The sequence below is a fragment of the Macaca thibetana genome, chromosome 14 (genome assembly GCF_024542745.1).
Source record: "Macaca thibetana thibetana isolate TM-01 chromosome 14, ASM2454274v1, whole genome shotgun sequence".
NCBI classification, from domain to species: domain Eukaryota; kingdom Metazoa; phylum Chordata; class Mammalia; order Primates; family Cercopithecidae; genus Macaca; species Macaca thibetana.
In genome coordinates, this window is record NC_065591.1 from 891,742 (window position 1) to 911,589 (window position 19,848).

The 19,848-nt window shown below is 64.9% G+C and overlaps 2 protein-coding genes across 8 annotated transcripts in view; both read right to left on the bottom strand.

The window, feature by feature from the left end:
* MUC6 (mucin 6, oligomeric mucus/gel-forming) overlaps positions 1-13,159 on the bottom strand; it is a 36,091-nt gene extending 22,932 nt beyond the window's left edge. The window contains exons 1-25 of the mRNA XM_050757514.1: positions 13,108-13,159; positions 9,669-9,731; positions 8,151-8,391; positions 7,953-8,079; positions 7,505-7,595; positions 7,219-7,328; positions 6,844-7,051; positions 6,499-6,621; positions 5,817-5,937; positions 5,547-5,685; positions 5,365-5,469; positions 5,208-5,280; positions 4,965-5,102; positions 4,546-4,707; positions 4,284-4,378; positions 4,004-4,136; positions 3,571-3,820; positions 3,444-3,496; positions 3,244-3,353; positions 2,650-2,801; positions 2,303-2,444; positions 2,108-2,218; positions 1,491-1,676; positions 1,153-1,392; positions 231-387 (exon numbers count right to left, since the gene is read on the bottom strand). Coding sequence (XP_050613471.1) covers positions 231-387; positions 1,153-1,392; positions 1,491-1,676; positions 2,108-2,218; positions 2,303-2,444; positions 2,650-2,801; positions 3,244-3,353; positions 3,444-3,496; positions 3,571-3,820; positions 4,004-4,136; positions 4,284-4,378; positions 4,546-4,707; positions 4,965-5,102; positions 5,208-5,280; positions 5,365-5,469; positions 5,547-5,685; positions 5,817-5,937; positions 6,499-6,621; positions 6,844-7,051; positions 7,219-7,328; positions 7,505-7,595; positions 7,953-8,079; positions 8,151-8,391; positions 9,669-9,731; positions 13,108-13,159 — 3,382 coding nt within the window. The remainder of the gene's footprint in view (positions 1-230; positions 388-1,152; positions 1,393-1,490; positions 1,677-2,107; positions 2,219-2,302; positions 2,445-2,649; positions 2,802-3,243; positions 3,354-3,443; positions 3,497-3,570; positions 3,821-4,003; positions 4,137-4,283; positions 4,379-4,545; positions 4,708-4,964; positions 5,103-5,207; positions 5,281-5,364; positions 5,470-5,546; positions 5,686-5,816; positions 5,938-6,498; positions 6,622-6,843; positions 7,052-7,218; positions 7,329-7,504; positions 7,596-7,952; positions 8,080-8,150; positions 8,392-9,668; positions 9,732-13,107) is intronic.
* Positions 1-19,848, bottom strand: part of POLR2L (RNA polymerase II, I and III subunit L) — a 627,758-nt gene that overhangs the window by 199,576 nt on the left and 408,334 nt on the right. Inside the window, exon 1 of one of the 7 annotated variants that reach the window (XM_050758004.1) lies at positions 7,391-7,395. The exons of the other annotated variants lie outside the window; for them this stretch is intronic. The gene's annotated coding sequence lies outside the window, so the exon portion shown is untranslated. Of the gene's footprint in view, positions 1-7,390; positions 7,396-19,848 lie in introns of those variants that run through there. 7 annotated transcript variants of the gene reach the window in all.

Consider the following 19,848-nt stretch of genomic DNA (forward strand, 5'->3'; position numbering starts at 1 on the left):
TTCCCCTGGGCATGCGTGGAACCTGAGCGTGGGTGGGGAAGGCCTGGGCCCTTTTGGCGAAACCTCCCCTGGGCAGCTGGGGGCTGCGGGAGGACCAGGGTGGCCCTGCAGGGCACAGCCTGGTGCCTGTCCAGGGAGAGGGGCCTGTGGGCGAGGGCAGCCCTGCGCTGGCCCTCAGTGGTGCTGGGTGTCAGGGGCTGGAGCAACCTGTGGGTGGGGTGGTCACTCACGGCAGAAGTCCGGGGTCCTCCAGTCCACACACACACCCTTGTCTAGACAGGCTTGGGCGTAGGCAGCCACAGCGTCACACAGACACTCACAGTCCCCGCCACTGTCACACCCACATGCGTCGCGCACGCAGGCCTCGTAGTAGGGCAGGTGGTATACCTGCAGGAGCGTGTGCCAGTCAGTGTCTGGCCGTCGGGGGATAGCGGGGCACCAGGCTTTGCCACCTGCAGTGCCGTCAGTGTGGTGAGGCCAGAGTGTGGCGGCCAGGGCACTGGGACTGGGTGAGCCGCAGCACATGGACCTCAGCCCTGACCGCCAGCCACCCTCCCAAAGCCGATGCTGCCACGGAGACCTGACCCGAGCTCACGCCGTGAGATCCGCCATTGGGACCAAGGTACGCTGCCACCAACCATGACCACTGCAGCCCTGCCCGGGGTCTCCGCTCCCCCACGCCACGCTCACATTCAGCGGGCCAGTGCCATGCCGTTCCACCATGGGTTGTCCCTATCCTCTCAGTTCTTACTGCACCCCGATGACTGGATCACACCCTGGGCCGGGAAGCGCGTGCCCTGCATCCTGGAGGTCACCCTGACCACCGGCTCCTGAGCAGGGGGCCCCACCAGGCCATGCTGCCCCAGGGGACTCATGGCACTGTCTGGGGGTGCTATTGGCATCTGGTGGCCAGAGGCTGGGGGCTGCTAAACAGCCACAGTGCACAAGTCGGCCCCACGTCAGGGCCCTGCGCTCAGGCAGAGGGTCTGAACCTCTCTGCACCCTGATCTGGCTGGTCTGGGATCCCATGGAGGGAGAACCGTGCCTGGCTTTCCCACCTTGGGCCAGACAGGGCCCGGCCCCCACCCCCTCCCCCACCCCCACCGGACATTTGTGGAGGAGCAGGCGCACAGCCCTCTGCCCGGTGCCCACCTTGCTGTGGCAGGCAGCAAAGGTCTGGCTGTTGATGATGCTGCACTTGCGCTCGGCCCAGGAGCGCCGGAAGGCATTGAGGCTGCAGGGGTCCGCCACGAAGCTCACGTCCCCGCACAGCGGGCTCTCCTTCCACGAGTTCACGAACTCCAGCTCGCTGGACGCCACGTACCTGCTGCGCGTCTCAAAGTCGTCCTTCATATTCCCGTTGAAGTTGCCACACAAGCCGCAGAGGGGATCCTGCAGGCAGCGGCATCAGGCCGGGCCCAGGGACTGTGCCATCCGTCTCCACCCCTGCATCGGGGAGGGTCTGGGAGGACGCAGAGGGCGTGCGGTACCTGGGAGTCACGGGTGATCCTGATGAGGATGGTCATGTGCCTGTTCCAGATGAGTGTCAGGTTGTACCTTCCGGGGACACTGATGTCCACGACAAGGCTCAGCGTGCCCGGCCTCACACTGAGCTGCACGTGGGGCTCCTCCCCGGTGACCGTGTAGTTTCTGTCTGCCAGCACCACGGACAGGCCCTGTGGAGTAGGGTTGGCATGGGACTGCCTGTCTTCCCCGGCCCCTGGCACAGCCGTGCTGGACCGAGCTCTCAGAGGCAGAGCTGCCAGGTCTGTTAAGGCCATGCATAGGAGCACCTGCTGAGAACCAGCTTGGGGCAGAAGGGCCTGGCATGCCTGGAACAGGGCTGAGGGCTGAAGCTCGGGCTTCCTGGAGAGTCCCTCCCCTCTGCCTGGGAGACATTGCGCAGCCCCTGAAACCTTGTGGGGGACAAGCACCCCTGGTCTTGAGTGTCTGGCCAGGGAGGGGCAGCAGGCACCCCTCAAGGAGAGGCAGGCGGGGAGAGCTGCACCTCAGGGCAGGACCTGGAGGCTCCAGTGGGCAGGGTCCAGCTGTGTGGCAGGGGCCCCCTCCCGCGCCTCCTGCCCTGCCAGTCTGCCTCGCTGCTCACCCCCAGGAAGATCTTGATGGCGCGTGAACACGTGACCCCCGAGTTCCCACAGATGACGTTCTCTGTCAGGATCTTGAAGGTGGGCTGTGAATCATTGGCACCACACCCGTCCTGCAGGGAGAGGGCACTGAGGAGGAGCCCTGGGGGACGTGCCTCTGGGTCCCCGGGCCCCGCGGCCCCGCGCCCGGTGGATACCGTGGCCAGGATGTACTCGCAGTTGCCGTCGAATACGAAGCGTTGGCCGTCGAAGGTGACGATGTGGCCTTCCCCGTAGAGGGTGCAGGTGGATGGGCAGTGGGTGCCCTGCTGGCAGGCCCACCTCCCCCTGGAGCAGGTGCTGTGGAGACAGCAGGTGTGGGTGGCAGGCCCGTGGCCCTCCTGCCATACTGGGTGTGGTCCCTGGAAAGGCCAGGCTGCACCTCTGGATGCCCCTACCTCCGGGACAACCCCACCCTGGGCAGCCCCTGCCTGCCCCAGACAGCCCCTGCCTGCCCCAGACAGCCCCAGGAGCCCATGGCGTCTGGAGCGAGGCTTTGTCTCACCAGGTCCTGCAGTCGGTGTGGAGCTCAGCTCCCCCAGGGTAGGAGACCCCCGAGAACTCACACGGGCACTCCTCAGGGGGCACACACTGCCCGTCGGCATTCTCGTAGAGGCCCTCGGCACAGACACAGCCAGGCTCACACTTGGTGGGCACCTGGAGGGAGGCAGGTCAGCGGCCCCTGGAAGGGTGGCCTCAGCCAGCCGCTGCCCAGCCCTGGGCCCCTCTGAGACCACCTGGCGTGTCTCCCAGGCCCTCTCCCTGAATACAGCCCTACTCTGTGGCCTTTGTGGGCAGCTGGGCTTATTGCCTTAGCAAAGCTTCCCCCACTTTGTGAAAGGTGCTGGGACTCTGTACCCATCCCTACACATGGACACCCCACCCTCCCCAAGCTGGTGCTGGCCACTGTCCTCAGGGAGCCCTGCAGACGAGCCCCTGGGGCCTCCAGCTGCCCAGCCACAGGGCTGCTCCCCCCTCCTGGCCAGCCCCAGGCACCCGCCGCAGGGCAGAACATGGCCGGGTCTCCCGGGGTTCTGTGGAAACTCCCTCATGGCCCAGGTGGGGCCTGGGCGTTCCCGCTCCTTGCGCGCCCCCTTACGCAGGCAACACCAGTGGCCAGCATCTGGCATGTGGGGGCACAGGCCGCCCCAAACTTGTTCTCGGAGGACTGGCTGCAGGACTTGAAGGTCTTGGGGGCCTGGCAGGTGGCTATAGCAAAGAGGGGCACCCAGTCAGGACACTGAGAGGAAGCCGGGGCCCCTCACAGTCCCAGCCTGTGGCCGGCACTGCTGTACGTACCCAGGAACATCTGTGGTCGCTGCGGGCAACTCAGCCGCCCGTTGATGCAGTAGCTGCAAGAGAGAGGCTGCGTGAGCCCCCGGGGCCCGGCAGGGACCCCCCGCCTGGCCCCTGCCTGGCCCCTCACCAGGTGACGCCGTTGACGATGGTGGACTGCTCGGCCAGGATGAATTTGTAACCCTCCAGTGTGCACGGGCACTGGGCCTTGCGCACACACTCGCCCTTGTGGTTCAGGTAGGTGCCATTGGGGCAGTTGCAACCGTCCACGGGCACCGCGCTGGCATGGCACTCGGCGGCACGGTCTGACAGCGACAGGCAGGTGCGCTCACAGGCTTGGCTGTTGTAGCTGAAGGTGGTGTTGCCCGTGCAGGGGACGGCTGTGGAGGACCCGGGTATCAGACCCTCCAGGCATCAGACCCTCTGGGAGGGGCCGGCCGGGGAGGGCGAGCTTGGGTTCCACTGCCTGCCGGGCACTGCAGAGCCTCAGAGCTTGGGGCCCCAGGACACTCCCTCATGAGCCCAGCCTGCTGTGATCCCGCTAAGCCCCGCTGGGCACTCACTGCAGTTGTCCACGCTGCTTCTCCAGCCCCAGAGCAGGACGCCCCGTGAGGCGCAGGCGTGTACGTAGTCGCCCAGGGCAGCGCAGATGTGGGGGAAGGTCTCCTCGTAGTTGCAGGCCTGGTACACGCACCTCTGCGGGCAGAGAGCCAGCATGGGCTGGTGGCAGGCACCCTGCCCTGGGGATGTGGGGGCCCCAAACCTATGCCTTTGGGTGCCTGAGACCATGTCAGCCACCACGGCCTTCCCTGCAGCCCTCCCAAGACGCCCTCGGGCCCTCACCTTGTAGAAGGGCGCGGGGTTCACTGTGGCATGGCACCTCTCGAACACCGTGCCTGCCCTCAGCAGCATGGAACAGTGGGTCTCCGCACACACCTCTGGGGACGACAGGCCCGGGTGTGAGTCCCGGCCCCTCCCCATTCCAGCCACGGCTCCTCCCAGGGACCCCCCACCCTGGCAGCTGGGCCTGTGGTCGAGTCCAGGGGTCTGTCAGAACTGTGGGTGCTGGGGGGCAGCCAGGGGGAGTTGGGGGCCGGACACTCACTGTTGAGCTGGCTCATGGAGCAGGGGTCAGTCTCACGCTCCAGAGCGGCCGGACAGTTCCCCGCCCGCCAGGAGTCCACAAACAGCGAGGCGGTGCCCTCGGCGATACCCACGCTGGTGGTGAAGTCGTCCGTAGTGTCCCCGTTGAAGTTGCCGCAGAGCCCTGAGCCGGCAGGCCTGAGTTCAGCTTGAGCCCATCCCTCCTGCACCTGTTCCTGCCCACACGCCCTGGAGCTCCCGTCCTTCCTCTAATAGCACCCTGGGTGAGAAGCCGCGTGGGCCACACGTGCCTGTTACCCCCGGGGGCTCCCCAGATACACAGGGTTGTGTGAACCTCTCTTGGACCTTTCTCCTCCCCTGGTCATGGCCAGGCCCCGTAGGAATGAGGCAACAGGGCCACCTGGAGGGGCAGGGACTCACCTCTGGTCTGACCTCTGAACTGGGGCCCAACAGTGATGTAGGCCTGGAAGACGGGGCGCAGCTGGACCACGAGTTCCAACCCGAAGCTGGTGGCCATCTGGAGGTGGGTGGACGTCTGCCTGAAGACCGTGATGTTGCCTGCAGGACACAGTGCTCAATGGGCCGTCTCAGCCCCCTCCCTGCCCACTGCAGCCCACCCCGAAGGCACCGTTCTGGGGGGCCAGGGACTGGGCCAGGACGTACGAGTCTTGTATGGCAGCCACTTGGCTTCTCCGTTGTTGGTGACCACCTCGTCCTGAGAGATCACAATTTTGTCCTGGAGAGAGGGTGGCCTGAGTCAGGGCGCAGGCGCCAGGGAGCGGAGCCCTGCTGGCAGGGACGGGTGCGGGAAAGGCCTTACCTGCCTGGAGAGATAGACCACGGCCACCAGGGAGGTCTCGGACTGTGAGAAGCCGGACTTGTCGTACACAGCCATGAGGGCACCGTCCTCGGGAAGCTGGGGGCTCTGCGAGGGGGTGGCGCTCAGGCATGGGTGGGGTCACTAGGAGTGCCCCTCCCCACGGGCCACGGGGCTCGTCCTACCTGGAGGAGGATGTAGGTGCAGGCGCCGTGGAAGCGGTAGGGCCTGGCGTCGAACGTGGTGACAAAGGAGCCACCTTCCAGGGAGCAGTGGCCGGGGCATGGCCGCTCCCTGCACGCCCAGCGGCCCTGGGTGCACTGGCTGTGGGTGGGCATGGGGGCAACCGCATGGTGGGCAGGGCCGCTGGAGCTGGACAGCAGCACACCCCTACCCGCCCTAGGCCAGCGGAACTCCTGCCGGCCAGCCAGAGCCCCCTCCAGCGCCTCACTCACCAGGTTTGGCAGGGGGCTATTGTGACCTCCCCGGGGGCATACATGGCGCCGTTGAGCAGACAGGGGCACTGGGTGACGGGCACGCAGGTGTGGTTACTGGAGAGGTCATTCAGGACCGTACCTGCAATAGCGGGGCTTCTTGGGGCTTGGGTGGGACTGACTGCCTCCCACTCTCCTGTTGGGCGGCCCCTCCCTGGCTCCAGGGAGACACCCCCCACCCCCCGCAACCTGGCTCCGAGAAGACGCCCCCTCCAGCCTGGGCTGCGACTTCTCACTCCAGCTGCACTTGCATTTGCAAGTCTACGTCAGGCCCTGTGCGTGCACAGCCCTTCGTGCCAGTGTGCCCAGCCCAGGCTCCTGGTGAGTGGCGGCCTCCAGCAGGCAGGGACGTGTAACTGTCCCATGGCCCAGCTCAAACGCCACCTTCTCTCGGCAGCTCCCCGACTCCAGTGAGCAGCCCTCACTGCCTGTGGGTTTGCAGGGGTGGCCATGGCTGGGAGACCTGCAGGCTGCAAGCGTCGGGCGGGAAAAGCCTGTCCCAGGGCAAGAGGCGCCGGAGCTGGGACTCAGACGGCAGAATGTTGGGGTGAGCCCGGTCGGGGTGGGTGGAGTCTGACGTCCCCTTGTCCCTGGGCTCTCTCCAGGGGTCCCGGGGAGAGTGAGTGCCTGCCACTGCCCTCACCTTCCGGGCAGAAGCACCCGAAGGTGCAGGAGCTGGAGCAGCTGTGCTGCGGGTTGGAGCAGGTCTTCACGCAGGCCGAGCCGCACTCCTGGTACACCTGGTTGGCTGGGCACTGACCCACGGCTGTGGGCACACACGGCTCTGGTGAGAGGTTCCCCCCCACCCCTCCCTGTCCCACCCCAGCTTGGTGGAGGACTTAGCCCAGCCTCTCCTCCATCTAGAAGCAGCAGCCGGGATCTCAGACGAGGACGGATGCAGGTGTCACATCAGGCAGTCCAGGGGCTGGGAGAGCTGGGTCTGGAGCCCTCGGCCTCCCTGCCCCCCGCCACCCTTCCCTGGACTCACAGCACAGGCCGGGGCCCCGCCAGCGGCGGACGGGCTGGCCCACCATGCTGCACCGGCGGGAGTACTCGGACAGGGTGGCACAGCTGCTGTTCTGTGGGCCTGGCTGGGTGGCTGCGGCCACGTCTGCCTGGCAGCTTAGCACGAAGGGCTCCTTGGACACGCTGCACTCGGGGGCCACCAGGGTCAGCAGCTGTGTGCAGATCTGGGCCTGGGGGGGCCGCTCAGGGTCATGGGGGCAAAGGCCACACCCCGTGCCACCATGACTGGGGAGGTCAGGGCAGGGCGTCTGTGATGGGGCTGCTTGTGGGGGACCCTGGTGGTCTCGGCGACCCTGTGAGACCTGGGGTCAGCCCCACCTGGAGCCCCCTTGCTTACATGCTGGACCTGCCGGACGTGGGTGTTGGGGATGTCCTCAGAGGTGCAGATCTCACCGGGGTCGTCCAGCTTCTGGAGGGCAGCGAACTTGTGGAGTTCCAGGAACTTGCCTGGGGGTGCAGGACAGGGATCAGCACCGTGGGGGCTGGGCCTCAGAGGCACCCCTGCCCTGCCCCCCACCTCGAGGCCCCCCAGCCCTGTCCCCCACCTTGAGACCCTCAGCCCTACCCCCACCTACCCTTGTTGCTCAGAACAGAGGCCCCCACCAGCCCTGGCCCCCACCTACCCTCCTCACTGACAAACTCATTGGTCACCTTCCCGTCAAAGTTCCCGCAGAGCCCACACATCTGGCCCATGTACTTCCGCTCCACCAGAACCTGCGGGAGACGGCTCTGCTGGGGGCCAGGGAGCTAGGGGACCGGGGTGCCCCTCATCCGCTGTGGAGGGCTCTCAGTTCCTGCTCCTGGACCCAGAGCCCCCACCATCCCCCCACCCTGTTCGTCTGCTGCTTCTTGTGGGAGCCTAATTTTCCAGTGGAGAAGCTGAGTCACCCACAAAACCCAGTCCTAGCTCATGTTACTGGCCAGGGGTCAGCACTGCTTGGCACAAAGGGCCTGGCTGCATGGCAGCCTGAGGGCTGGCTGGGATCCCCAAGGAGGGCAGCCCCTCCAGAGTCCCACCTGCCCCCCCAGTGCTGTGGGTCTCCAGGCCCACCCTGGCCCCTCTCTCCTCACCATGAGGTGGCTGTCAGGGCCCCACACGGCCTCCAGCTCTAGCTCCAGCTGCTTGGCCACCAGCCGCACACTCTGGCCAAAGGGTGTGATCTGGAGCCCATTGCTGGTGTAGGGCAGGCTGATGACCCTGTGGGGCGAGGGCAGTCGGTGGTGGCCCCTCAGTCCTCTGGCCCCCGGGCCCCAGCCCACCTGGCCTACCCGATGTCCTTGACTGAGATGGTGGCTTCGCTCACGGTGACGATGGAGGCCCCCAGCTCCACGATGATCCGCGAGATGCTCCCGTCTGGACCTCGCCGCAGCTGGACACTGAAGGTGGGGAAGGCGTCCTTGCACGTGGCCGCGAAGATGTAGTTGCACGTCCCCGAGAAGTCGTACACATGGTGGTCGAAGGTGGAGAAGTGACCAGCCCCCCACGTGGAGCACTGGCCTTTGTCCGGGGCTACAGAGATAGCAGTGCTGACACAAAACCCTGTGTCCCCACCATCCTGGCCGGGCAGGGCTAGGGCAGGCAGAGAGGTCACTCATCTCCCTGGGCCAGGGTTTTAGAGTTGGGGCCAGGCTGTGGAAACCCCGGACATGGGCATCTGAGTGAACCTGAGTGCTATGGTATATGCCTGGCCAGGAGTCAGCACTGCTGTGGGCATATGTACACACGTGTGTGTGTGTACACGTATGTGTGTGTTGGGGGTGTGTGCATACGTGTCAGGTGTGTCCATGCGTGCATTGGGAGTGTGTGTGTTGGAGAGCTGTGTAGGTGTGTACAATATATACCTGCATGTGTATTGGGTGTGATTGTGTGTGTTGTGTGCATGTGTGTGTTGTTTGTGTGAGCTGGGCATGTGTGTTGAGTGCATGTGTGTGCATGCTGGGTGTATGCGTGTGTGTGGGTGTGCATGTGTGTGTTGGGCACGTGTCTCAGGTGTGTGTAGGGTGTGTACAATGGTGCATGTGTGTGTAGGGTTGTGTGTTGGGTGCGTGCACATGTATAAGTCATGCATGTTGTATGTGTGCACGTTTGCATGTCTGGGATGTGTGTGCGTGGGTGTTGGGTGTGTATGTGTTTGGCTGTGTTGGGTGTGTGCATGTGTATGTCAGGAGTGTGTGTAGGTCGTGTGTGTTGGTTGTGTGTTGGGTGTGTGTGTGACGTGTGCTCATGCATGTGTCATGTACATGTGTATGTCAGGTGTGTGCCTGTGTGTTGGGTTGTGTGTGTGTAGTGGGTGTGTGTGTATGTGTATGTCGGGTGTGTGTAGGTCGTGTGTGTTGGGTTGTGTGTGTAGAGTGTGTTGGGGGTGTGTGTGCATGTGTGTTGGGTTTGTGTGTGGAGTGTGTGTTGGGTGTGTGTGTAGGTCGTGTTGGGTGTGTGTGCATGTGTGTTGGGTTGTGTCTGTGTAATGTGTTGGGTGTGTGTGCATGTGTGTTGGGTTGTGTGTAGTGTGTGTTGGGTGTGTGTAGTGTGTGTTGGGTGTGTGTAGTGTGTGTTGGGTGTGTATGTGACGTGTGCTCATGCATCTGTGTCATGTATGTGTGTCAGGTGTATGTGCATGTGTATGTTGGTACGTGTGCGTATGTTGGCATATGCATGTGTGTTCGTGTTTGTTGGTGCATGTATGTGTGTGTATGTGTGTTGGATGTGTGTGTCTTGGGGGGCCCTCTCTCCTGCACACCGGACCTGGGTGGTCTGGGCAGCAGGATCAGTGGCCGCTGCGCTCTTACCTGTCTGTGGAGAGTCCTTCAGCCTCCAGAGGCCTGGGCTGGTGTAGGAAGTGTCGGCCAGACCTGTGTGGACAGGACCCGCGGTTGGTGTGGGGCTGCCCTGTTGTCCCTGAGGGCGCCGCTCACCTCTGCCCAGGGCTGCTCTGCCTGTGCCCCTGCACACACTCGGAGTGCGAGAAGCATCCATGGCTCGTGGGGCTCAAGGCCTCAACAGCAGGCCAAGCGCTCGGCCTCTCGTGTTGTCCTTCATGAGCCCCGGCTTCCTTCCCTGCTTTCATTCACTTCCTCGTTCGTCCACTCAGTCCCAGTTCAGCCGTCAGCCCCTTGGGGTTCAGCAGATGACGGGCACCCTGTGTGCAGGGTACTCATCCCTGGGGCTCCTGGGCAGGGCGAGGAGGGGCTGGTGTGGGTGGCAGGGGCTTGAGAGTGGAGCCAACAGAACGGGCTGTGCCCACCTCCCCAGCTTGGCCACCTGGTTTCCCTGAGGGGTCTGTGCCAAGGCCCCACGGCCAGTTCTCCCTGCCCTCAGTGGCTCTAAACATGGCCACTTGCCTGCACGTCAGCCTTGAGACAGCCTTGATGTCAGGCCTGGCACCGAGGCCACTGTTGTCAGAGAAATGTCCAGATAGCCCAGTCATGGTGACTCCAGGGCAGGGCAGCGGGGGATGCCCCACTCTGACTTGCGGAGGCTGGGGTGGGGCCGACACCCCCCAGGTCCCATCCCCTTTACCCGGAGGGAGACCTTCTACCACCTCTGGGTAACTCCCCGGACCCTGCCTCTGGGACTGTGGCCCTTCTTGTGGCTCCCATGGGCCGCCGATGTCTGAGTACTGGTGGGGCACCTGAGCAGGACCCGTGACCTCTCCAGATCCCTCTCGGGGCCGGGACCCTCCTTGTCCCTGCCCATTGGTTAGCAGGGCACTCACGGCACCTCCCTCCAGACGTAGCTCTGACATCCTGTTCCTGCCACTCCCCACCTGCGCTCCCACCCCCGGCTCTGCCCACTTTCTGGGACTGACTTGGTGCTGCCCCCGTTACTGCTGGACACCTGTGTCTCCGGTGACGCAGGGGCAGGGGCCTGTCAGCTGGGGCATGGTGTTACCCACGGTCCAGGGAGGAGCCAGGCTGCCTGCCCCTTGGCCGCCTGGGTGAGTCCTCTCTGGCACAGGCAGAAGTTGTTGGATATTTGATTGACTGGATTTAAGGAGAATGCTAGTCTTGGCTGTGGGGGACACACATTTGGCTGTGGTCCCCTTTGGCCTTGAGATCGTTTTCTGATGGGCTGCACCTGGCTTATCCCCAATGTAAGCTGAGTTTACTCCAGACTTGGGTGGGGGTGGCTCATGCTGGGCCCTGAGCCTGGCGAGCACCCACCCCTCACCCATCCCCTTCCTGGGGGTCCCAGCAGGTGTCGTGGTCCTCAGCCCCTTGCCATTCCTTCCAGGGATGATCCATGGGGCTCAGAAGCACCTGTTGTAGGAGTGTGCAACACACGGAACCCTCAGCCACGGAACTCAGTGGTTCCTGGGACGGGGCCCTCACTGGCCTCTGGTGGGGGAGGGGTGGGAGAGCTCTGAGCGGGAGGAGGAGTCAGCTGCCCGCCCCTAGGCCAGCACCTCTGGAGGCTGCAGAGCTGTGACAGGTCTCCCCTGGGCAAAGCCCCCTGCAACTCAGTTTCTCCACCTTTCAGATGGGGGATGGCACTTGGTGGCTGTCCCCGCTGCAGCACAGACACCTCAGGCCCGTGTTTCGGTGCCCTCGGCCCTGCCAGGCTGGCTCCACTGCCCCGGGTGGGAGCCTCATTGCTGCGTCCTCTGTGCCCCCCACCACCCTCGCCCTGCCCCACCCGCAGGAGGTTCCCTGGGTCCACTGGCTCCAAGTCGGCTGCCTCCAGCTCTGTCTGAAGCCCAGCGGGAGGCTCCTGCGTTCCTGCCCAGACTGGCTGTGCTTCCCCTTGGCTCATCCCTCGGCCAGGCCCATGGGCCTCTGGGCGGGTTGGTCTGCCACCCCCGGCCTCTCAGCCCCTGGACGAGCATGAGGCGGCAGGTGCGCGCTGTTCCTTCTGCACGCTTGGCGGCCACCCACCCCTGCCTCCCGGCCCACTGTGGCCCAGGCCTGCAGCACAGCTGCCCGACTCCACACTCTGCCGGCTGAGGCCCCTCCCGTGCTGGCAGAGGCGATGCTCAGAGAGCATTTGCTGGGGTAACTGGCGGACACCCCCACTTGGCCCTCCACCCTCTGCACTGCCCACAGCCCAGACTTCCAGGCTCCCTGGGCCTCATCACACCTCCCTCCCTGGCTCCAGGGTGGTGGCCCGAGGGACTGGGGGTCGTGCTCTGCTGCACGTTCAGCCCCACTTTCTGGCACTTGTCCCCAAGCTGTGCCAGGTGTGCAGGTGGGGGCCGGGGTCTCAAGCAGAGGGTACTGCTGGGAGGGCTCAGAGACCCCCACATCTCCCACTGTTGAAGGGTGGTGCCCGGTGTGGTGGGGAAGGGGCTTCAAGGGAGAGAAGGGGCGGGGCGGGTTTGGGGCACCCCTGGGGGGGTCCCACTGTGCTCTGAGCCCGAGGCCCCAGGTTGGCAGCAGCTCCGAGGGCGAGCTCTGTCCGGCCAGCGTCCACCCCAGGGGACTCCCGGCCGTGGAGGAGGGTCAGGGGCCAGCTTGGAGAGGAAGGAGGAGCACGGAACACAGAGGCCCTTGGGCTGGTGCCTTGGTCGGCAAGAGGGGTCTCCCCAGGCCTCAGGCTGTGGCCACAGAGGGACCCCTTGGGGCTGGCTCCTTCTGGGGGCCTGGGGCAGGACTGGTGGCCACCTGCAGCAGCCGCAGGGCAGGTGGTTGGCAGAGGATCCAGGATGTCAGTCCCTCCTGGATCTTGCCTGAGCTGGGTAGGGGAGCGTGGGGGAGAGGGCAGGCTGCCTGCGGCGGTTCTGAGCCCAGAATGGCTGCGAACCTTCCCCTCCCTTCCCCCCACGGCGGCCACACCAGGGGAGGCAGCACCCCCCACTTCTGCAGACTAGGAAACTGAGGCCCACGGCAGCAGGGACTGGGCCTCTGTCCCCCACACTCCAGAGACCTCTCGGGACTCAGGACCCCACTGGGGGAGGGAGAGCGCCAGGCCTGGGCACCAGCACACCTGCCCACTGTTCCTGCGGGACCTCTGGACCCCACTCCAGCCGAGCGTCCTCCCCTGCTAGCCGCTGTGTCAGCCCACAGGAGGGCGTCCCTGCCCAGGCCCCATGGGGTCCCTGATCCCAACTGGCAGAGCCCAGCGCTGAGGCTGCGAGGGGGACCCGGGCGCGGCAGCGGGGGCTGGTCACGGAGCCGAGGTGGGGCCTTGTGTCCATCAGCGTCCACGTGGGCCAGCCCAGTTGGCAAGGCAAGAAGGCCCAGGGCCCCTCTGAGGGCACCGCGGTGTCCGGCACCCCTCGGCCTCACTCACCAGTGCTGAGCAGGGCTCCGCAGCAGGACAGCAGCAGCCACGGCCGGAGCATGGTGCACCGTGGAGAGGAGCTGGCGCTGGGCCCGGCAGGCCTGCTGCTGCCACCCGTGCGGCTCCAATGGCCAGTCCTGGGAGCCTTATATAGGGTGGTGGGTCCTCCCCCGCCGCACCCGCCTGCGCCCCACGGTCCAGCCCCTTAATCACCACTGCTGGCGGGCGCAGCGGTGGCCAAACAGGATCTGGGCCTGCTTTATCAGGACTCGGCTTTCTTTGGAAAATCCTGCAGGCAGCGGTCCCATTATCACCCACTCCCAGCGGGGGCTGACGCACGCACACCCCCAAAGGCCCTGCAAACACCCCCCACGTCGGGCCATCCCGGCCGGGCCCTCCCCGCTGCTGGGTCAACGTGGGCCCTGTCAGCCACACGCCTGGTGGCTGGGATGGGCCTGCTGGGGGAGGTAGGGGCCCTGGGGCACCTGCTCTGCCCCTTCTGGGGGGACCAGTGCTGACCCAGCTGGGGGGAGCCCTGCTACACCTGAATCCCAGGGCCCCCGAAGGGCACTGGGCCCACCCCCACCCTGAATCCCAGGGCCCCCGAAGGGCACTGGGCCCACTCCCACCCTGAATCCCAGGACCCCTGAAGGGCGCTGGGCCCACCCCCACCCTGAATCCCAGGACCCCTGAAGGGCACTGGGCCCACCCCTCACCCTGAGTTCCCTGCCCAGCAGGAAAGATCACCCAGCAGGAGGGACCATGCCAGGGGGCGTTGAGGACTGGGTGAACCCTGCCAGGGGGCATTGGGGAGCAGGGGATTTGCCATCTGGGACAGACAACAGCCTTGGGGCTCAAACAGGCTGCCCTGGAGGCCTGAGGACCTACCGTGTCTCTGTAGCCCGCCGGGTCCCAGGCTTGCTCCTGAAGACCCCTCCACAGCTATTTTCTTCTCCCCCGAGCACTGTCGGCGGCCGTCTTGGGCACAGAAGCTCAGGGGCCGCTTGTCTGCTGGGGCATCTGTGCAGGGCTGTGGGGTCGCTGGTGTGCTCCTGACCCATCAGGCAGAGGGGCAGGAACTGGGATGACCAGGGGGGCTCACCTGTGGAGGCACGTGCCACGCCTGAGGGGCCAGGGCAAGGTCTGGGGACATCGGGGTGGTGCTGGTGGCTGGCAGTGTGGGAGGGAGGTGGAGGTCTGAGCGGTCGCCGGGATTGCCCCAGCCTCGTTTGGGAGCCCAGGGACCCCTCCCGCAGGGGATTTTGGCCCCCTACCCCAACAGGAGCCCTTGCTGGCCTTGGGGCCATTCCCACCACATGCCAGCATCCCGGCCTGAGCCAGGAGGGCCCCGAGGCCACCTGGTCTCCCTGGGCTGGGCTTCCCACATGGGGCTGCACCCCTGTCCCACAGGTGAGCTGAGCCCGCTGGCTGGGACCGGGGCCTGCCACCTCTGTCCCACCTGTGCCCACTCGCCAGGGAGCCGCCCCGCCTGCCCCCGAAGAGGCTCCAGGGCCACACGTGCCCCACGCGGTAGGTGTCAGGTGTTTCACTTAAATCAGCTTGTTTTGCAGAACGTTGCTTGAAATTACAATAAGTTGTTTTCGTAGGAAATTGCTGTACGTGTGCTACCCACCCCGAGAGCCCCACACCAGGCATTCTGGGTGTTCCTGCTCTCATCTGTTCTTTTTATTTTTTATTTTTGTAGAGACGAGATCTCACTTTGTCCAGGCAGGTCTTGAACTTCTGGGCTCAAGAGATCTCCTGCCTCAGCCTCCCAGAGTGCTGGGATGACAGGCGTGAGCCACTGCATCTGGCCTTGGCTGTCCCTTCTTAACACGCTCAGTGGCCCCTGTGGTTCAGGTGAGAAACTGAGGCACAGGAGTGAGGCCCTTGTCCTGTCATGCTGAGGCTGGATGGACACAGGGCTCACAGCTGGCCCTTGTTCTGAGCTGGGGCCTCTCAACCCGGGCTTGAGGTGGAGACGAAGAGGGGCCGAGATCTTAGGGCCCCCTTCCCTGGGTGGGGTCGCTGCACCAGGGCAGCTGGTACTGAAAGGGGCCTCATGGGCAGGTGGCATGGCTGGGAGCCCTGTGGCCGCGTCAGCCCGGCAGTTGTGCTTGTCTGACCGCCTGTCTGGGCTCATGAGAACCCTGACCTTGAAGGGCAGTTATGGCCGTGACGTTCAGCACGTGAGTCCCCAGCGTCCCCTAGAATTGGGGGATCCCTGCAGCTTGCACAGGTGTGGAGCGGGTGGGGGCTGGATGCCACCAGCCTGAAATGGGGCTGCCCACTGGGCCTGTGGTGAAGATGCCCGCTTGCAGGCATGTGATGCTTGTGCGTGTGTGTGCCTATGCATGTGTGTACGCGCATGTGTGCCTGTATACCTGTGTCTACGTGTGCCTGTGTGTGCGTGTGTGCCTGTGTGTGCATGTGTGTGTGCCTGTGTGCACGTGTGTGTTCGTGTGTGTGCATATGTCTGTGCCTGTGTGCGTGTGTGCACGCCTGTGTGTGCATGTGTGTGTGCCTGTGTGCATGTGTATGCATGTGTGCGTGTGTGTGTGCCTGCGTGCACGTGTGTGTGCATGTGTGTGTGCCTGTGTGTGCATGTGTGTGGCTGTGTGCATGTGTGTGTGCCTTTGTGTGCATGTGTGTGTGCATGCATGTGCGCACACGTGTGCCTGTGTGTGCATGTGTTGAATTTCCGGTGAAAACTCTGCATCCCAGAATTTATTGTCCCCATGATCTCAGGGCCACTCAGGGGTGTGTAGAAGGCCCTGGCCCTGAGCCCTGGTGGGGGCTCCATCGTGGCACCATGGGGTCTCCGGAGCCTGGGGGTCCCTCTCTCCCAATGCACTCGCTTGGTGGCAAATGCCTGGGAGCGGCATTTCTGTCCTGGCCGGGGAGCGCTTGAATGCGCTGAGCAATGGGGGAGATAAGCGTGCGAGGTGTTGTTCCTGGAGCAACCTGGTGATAGGAGCCATATCTCCGCCTGGCTGGAGAACAGGGCCTGAGGACTGGACAAGTGGGCGATTGTCCCGTGTCATGCCCATCGCTGGCCCTGCCCTCTACATCCATCTGTGTGGCCTGGCCCTGAACAGCGGTCACTCTGGGCCTGGTGTGGCTGTGAAGTGGGAGCACAGGGTGGGCCCCGGGTCCCAGCTTCCCGGCTAAACTGTGAGGGTGGGCGCTGTCTCTTAGACCCGAGGGGCTCCCCGGACAGGTGTGAGCAGACCTTTGCTTGGACTTGAGGCCTTCGCCCCTGCAGGTGTCTCCAGGAGGCTTCCCTCACAGGAGGCTGAGGCCCTGGGTCTGCTGGGACTCGTATTCACGGAGGTGCTGGGATGGACCTGCTGGTGGCCCTCCACCCCTCGGCCAGCCCCTTCCCCGCCTCTGCCCTGCTGGGCCCTGTGGTCAGGTGTGACGTCCCCTGGAGGAGAACAGGTGGGGCTTCACCCCCAGAGGCTTGGCAGCTGGTCCCCATCAGATCAAAGCACTGAAAGCTGTGGCTTTGGGGAGTGTTCGGGAAAGATTTCAAGCCCGGGAGTGGGCACGCGCCCAGGCTTGGATCCCTGCCATATCCCATCCGAGGCGCGGGCCCAGTGCTGGCTGGCGGAGCTCAGCATGGCCAGCCAGTGCCCAGGTGCATGCCCGAGGGGGCGCGCCACGGCTTCCTGTTGATCCGGATGCCCGATGTCTTGGGAGGCACTGACCCTGTGCCAGGTCCTGGAGCCCACTGCTTGGGGAGGTGGCAGGAACCCCGAGACCCTGGGGACAGAGTGGCTGGATGCAAAGTCCCCCAAGGGGCAGGGGGATGGCAGGGAAGGGGCGTCAGGCCTGGGGGGAGGTCACCTGCCCCACCCTCCCTCCAAGGCCCTTGTGTGGCTGGGTGGGGCTGGCCCTGGGTCTTCTCCCTCTTCCCCGTCCCTGAGCGTCACTGGTGACCTCCCCGTGGGCTTGTCCAGCTTGCCAGTACCGTGTGGTTTCCTGCGGTTTTACCTCCTGAGCATGTTGAAACGCTCCTAGTCCAGTTCCTGCCTGTGGCCACCCCCATCGAATCTGGCCTGCTGTGGCCCCCACCGTGCAGCCACGCGTGTGTGGTGCCCACTCATTGTCTCCAGCACCTCAGAGGAGGCCCTGCCTGGCTCCAACACTCCCTGACCTCTGGCCTCTATTCCCCTCCTTGGCCAACTCTGCTTCTCCACCAGCCTTGCAGACCCGCCACCTCAGCTGCTGGAGTCCACCCTGCTAGAGGTAGAAACAGAGCCAGCTGCGTGCCACAGGTGAGGGCCTTCCCCAGGGCCTGGGGAGGGGCAGCATGACCCCGGGAGGGCAGCTGCAAGGGCTGGGCAGTGCAGCTCACCCGGGCGACCACCAGCCCACCCTCCTCAGTGAGACCCCACAGCCCCTGTCCAGTGATGTTCGAGGGCCAGGGCTCCTCGGGCATCCACCTGTCTGCACTTTCAGACGTGACTGCTTGGTGCCTGGGCTGGGATCTGGGGGCACTGCCCCTCCCCGTATCCCTGGGACCCCCTTCAGGAGCCAGACACTCAGGTGCACACAGCCCCCACCCCCAGCCCAGCCCCAACCCTGTGCTGTCCGCTGCCCACAGTCCACTGTGTGGCTTCGAGTGGACCAAAGGTCTTGTCTGGCTGCAGGAGGGGCCCTGGTAGTTGCTAGGCCTGGAGGTCGCTAGGATGCTGGGCCTGGAGGTGGCTGGGATGCTGGCCTGGCCCCCACGTCCAGGGCGGGTTGAGGAGTGGCCAGCAGGAACCACTGCCTGAGGCTGGGCTCAGCCCAGGCCGGTAGACTCACGTTCCAGAAAGGGCTGGGGAACTTGCCACCTGCCCTTCTCCAGAGACGGGCCCTTGTCCTTTTTGTCTACTTATGCCTGGTGCAGGAAGCAGGTCAGGGTGGGCCGGGGCCCTCAGGAGCAGACGAGTTTCAGCCGGGGGCGGGGGCAGGATACGGGCTGCTGGGGCCATTGATGCGGCACCACAGGAGGGGTCCTGGCCAGGCCACCCCTCCCTCCAGGTGGGAGCTTAGCTGGGGCGGGACCCCCACCTCCCTGGGTGAGCATTGCCGGCCGGTAGCCTTGGGCAGGCACCCAGGAGAGGCCCCTGGCCTCAGCTCCTCTCACACCTGGCTTGCGTACCTCTGAGCCCCGGGGTAGGTGGCCAAGTCATCTCCCCACCTGGCACCCCAAATGCCTTCTCCCCTTTTCCCATCCCATGGAAGGTGGCTGTGTGCCACAGGTGAGGGTACAGAGCCCCCAGCTGCTCCCTGGGAGGAGCAGGGCCTGTCAGACCCGCCCCGAGAGTTTCATCCCCTGCCGTGGGGCCCTGAGCAGGCCCTCGTGGGACAGGGCCTTCCGTGCTGGGGTGACTGTGCCCCACCAGCCCCGAGGGGAAGACCAGGATCCTGAGGGCTGGGCTGCACCTCCGATGTCCTGGGGCAGATGTCCATGCATTGCCAACTCCAGGCCTGAACCCAAGGCGCCCTCATCTGAGCACCCACAGGGAGAGGCTGCCAGGACGGCTGGGTGTCCAGCCGACTGCCCCGCCCGGGCTCTGGAGCTGATAACCAGCGGATGAGGAGTGAAATGCAAACAGATAAGGTTGTTGGGAACTGGGCGCCCTGGGCTGCTCTGGGCTGGCAGCCGTGAGGCACTGCCCGGGGCCAGGGCTTATCAGGCACCTTTTGCCTTCAGTGAGCATGGCTGGACGGGGAGTTAGCGGGGGCTTGCTCTCCGAGGGTGGCTGGTGAGGGGGCTTTGAGGAGGGTGGGGGGACCTTGGACTGCTGACTCTGGGACTCTGGAGGCTGCTGGTCAAGCTGGAGCTCAGGCTCATGAGACCACCTCTTTCCCAGGAATCCTCATCCCTCTCATGGGGGTGACGTTTACAGGGTCCCTTTGGGGAGCCCAGCAGGGCCCCAAAAGCAGAAGTCAAATGGCCTCTGAGGGCAGGTGCCGCTCACAGCAAGGGGGCTCTGGGCAGCCCAGGGCGAGACCAAGGGCTTCCAGGGCCCCCAGGTGAGGAGCAGGACTGGGTGGGGGGTGGGGCCAGGTCATCAGGAGGTGTCGGAGACCAGGCTGGAAGGTGTCCTGGCCTAGAGTGAGCTGGGAGCGGTGGGTACACTGAGGACCAGAGCTGGGGGCAGGGAAGGGACCCTGAGCCAGCCTTGGGGGTGGTGGTGCTGTGTGCTGGTGCAGAGTCTGGGCAGGTGCCCCGGCAGAGGTGCCTTTGCCAGCAATGGCGTTGGGGCCACAGATCCTGCGGAGAATTTGAAGAATTTGTTTTTTTACCCGGAAAAGCTCCAGGTGTTGCAGCCAGACCCGAGTCTCTCTCAGGAATCACGTCCAGGGCCCTTCCCAGGCGGTGGAACGTGCAGTGGGGGCAGCGACTGAGGCCCAGGCAAGCAGGGGTGACGGGGCAGGTCCCGGTCCAGAGGGTCCTGGGGGATGCCGGCATGGCTGGCGTGGCCTGCGGAGAGCCAAGGAGCCCCCAGGCTCACAACAGCTGGCTCTTCGGGTGTTGTTCGGGGGAAACACAGTGGAGGCCAGAAGGGAACAGGCGGTTTCCCAGCCACTCACACCAGGTGCCGGCCCAGGGGAACTTTGGGTCTGATCTGCTGCCCTGTGGCCGTGAGTGCTGTGTGGCCCATGGGGGGCCTGCAGGGTCAGGAGTCGGGGGCCCAGAACACACAGGCCTGGCAGAAGCCCAGGTGGCACAGACGTGACCCTACAGCCGGG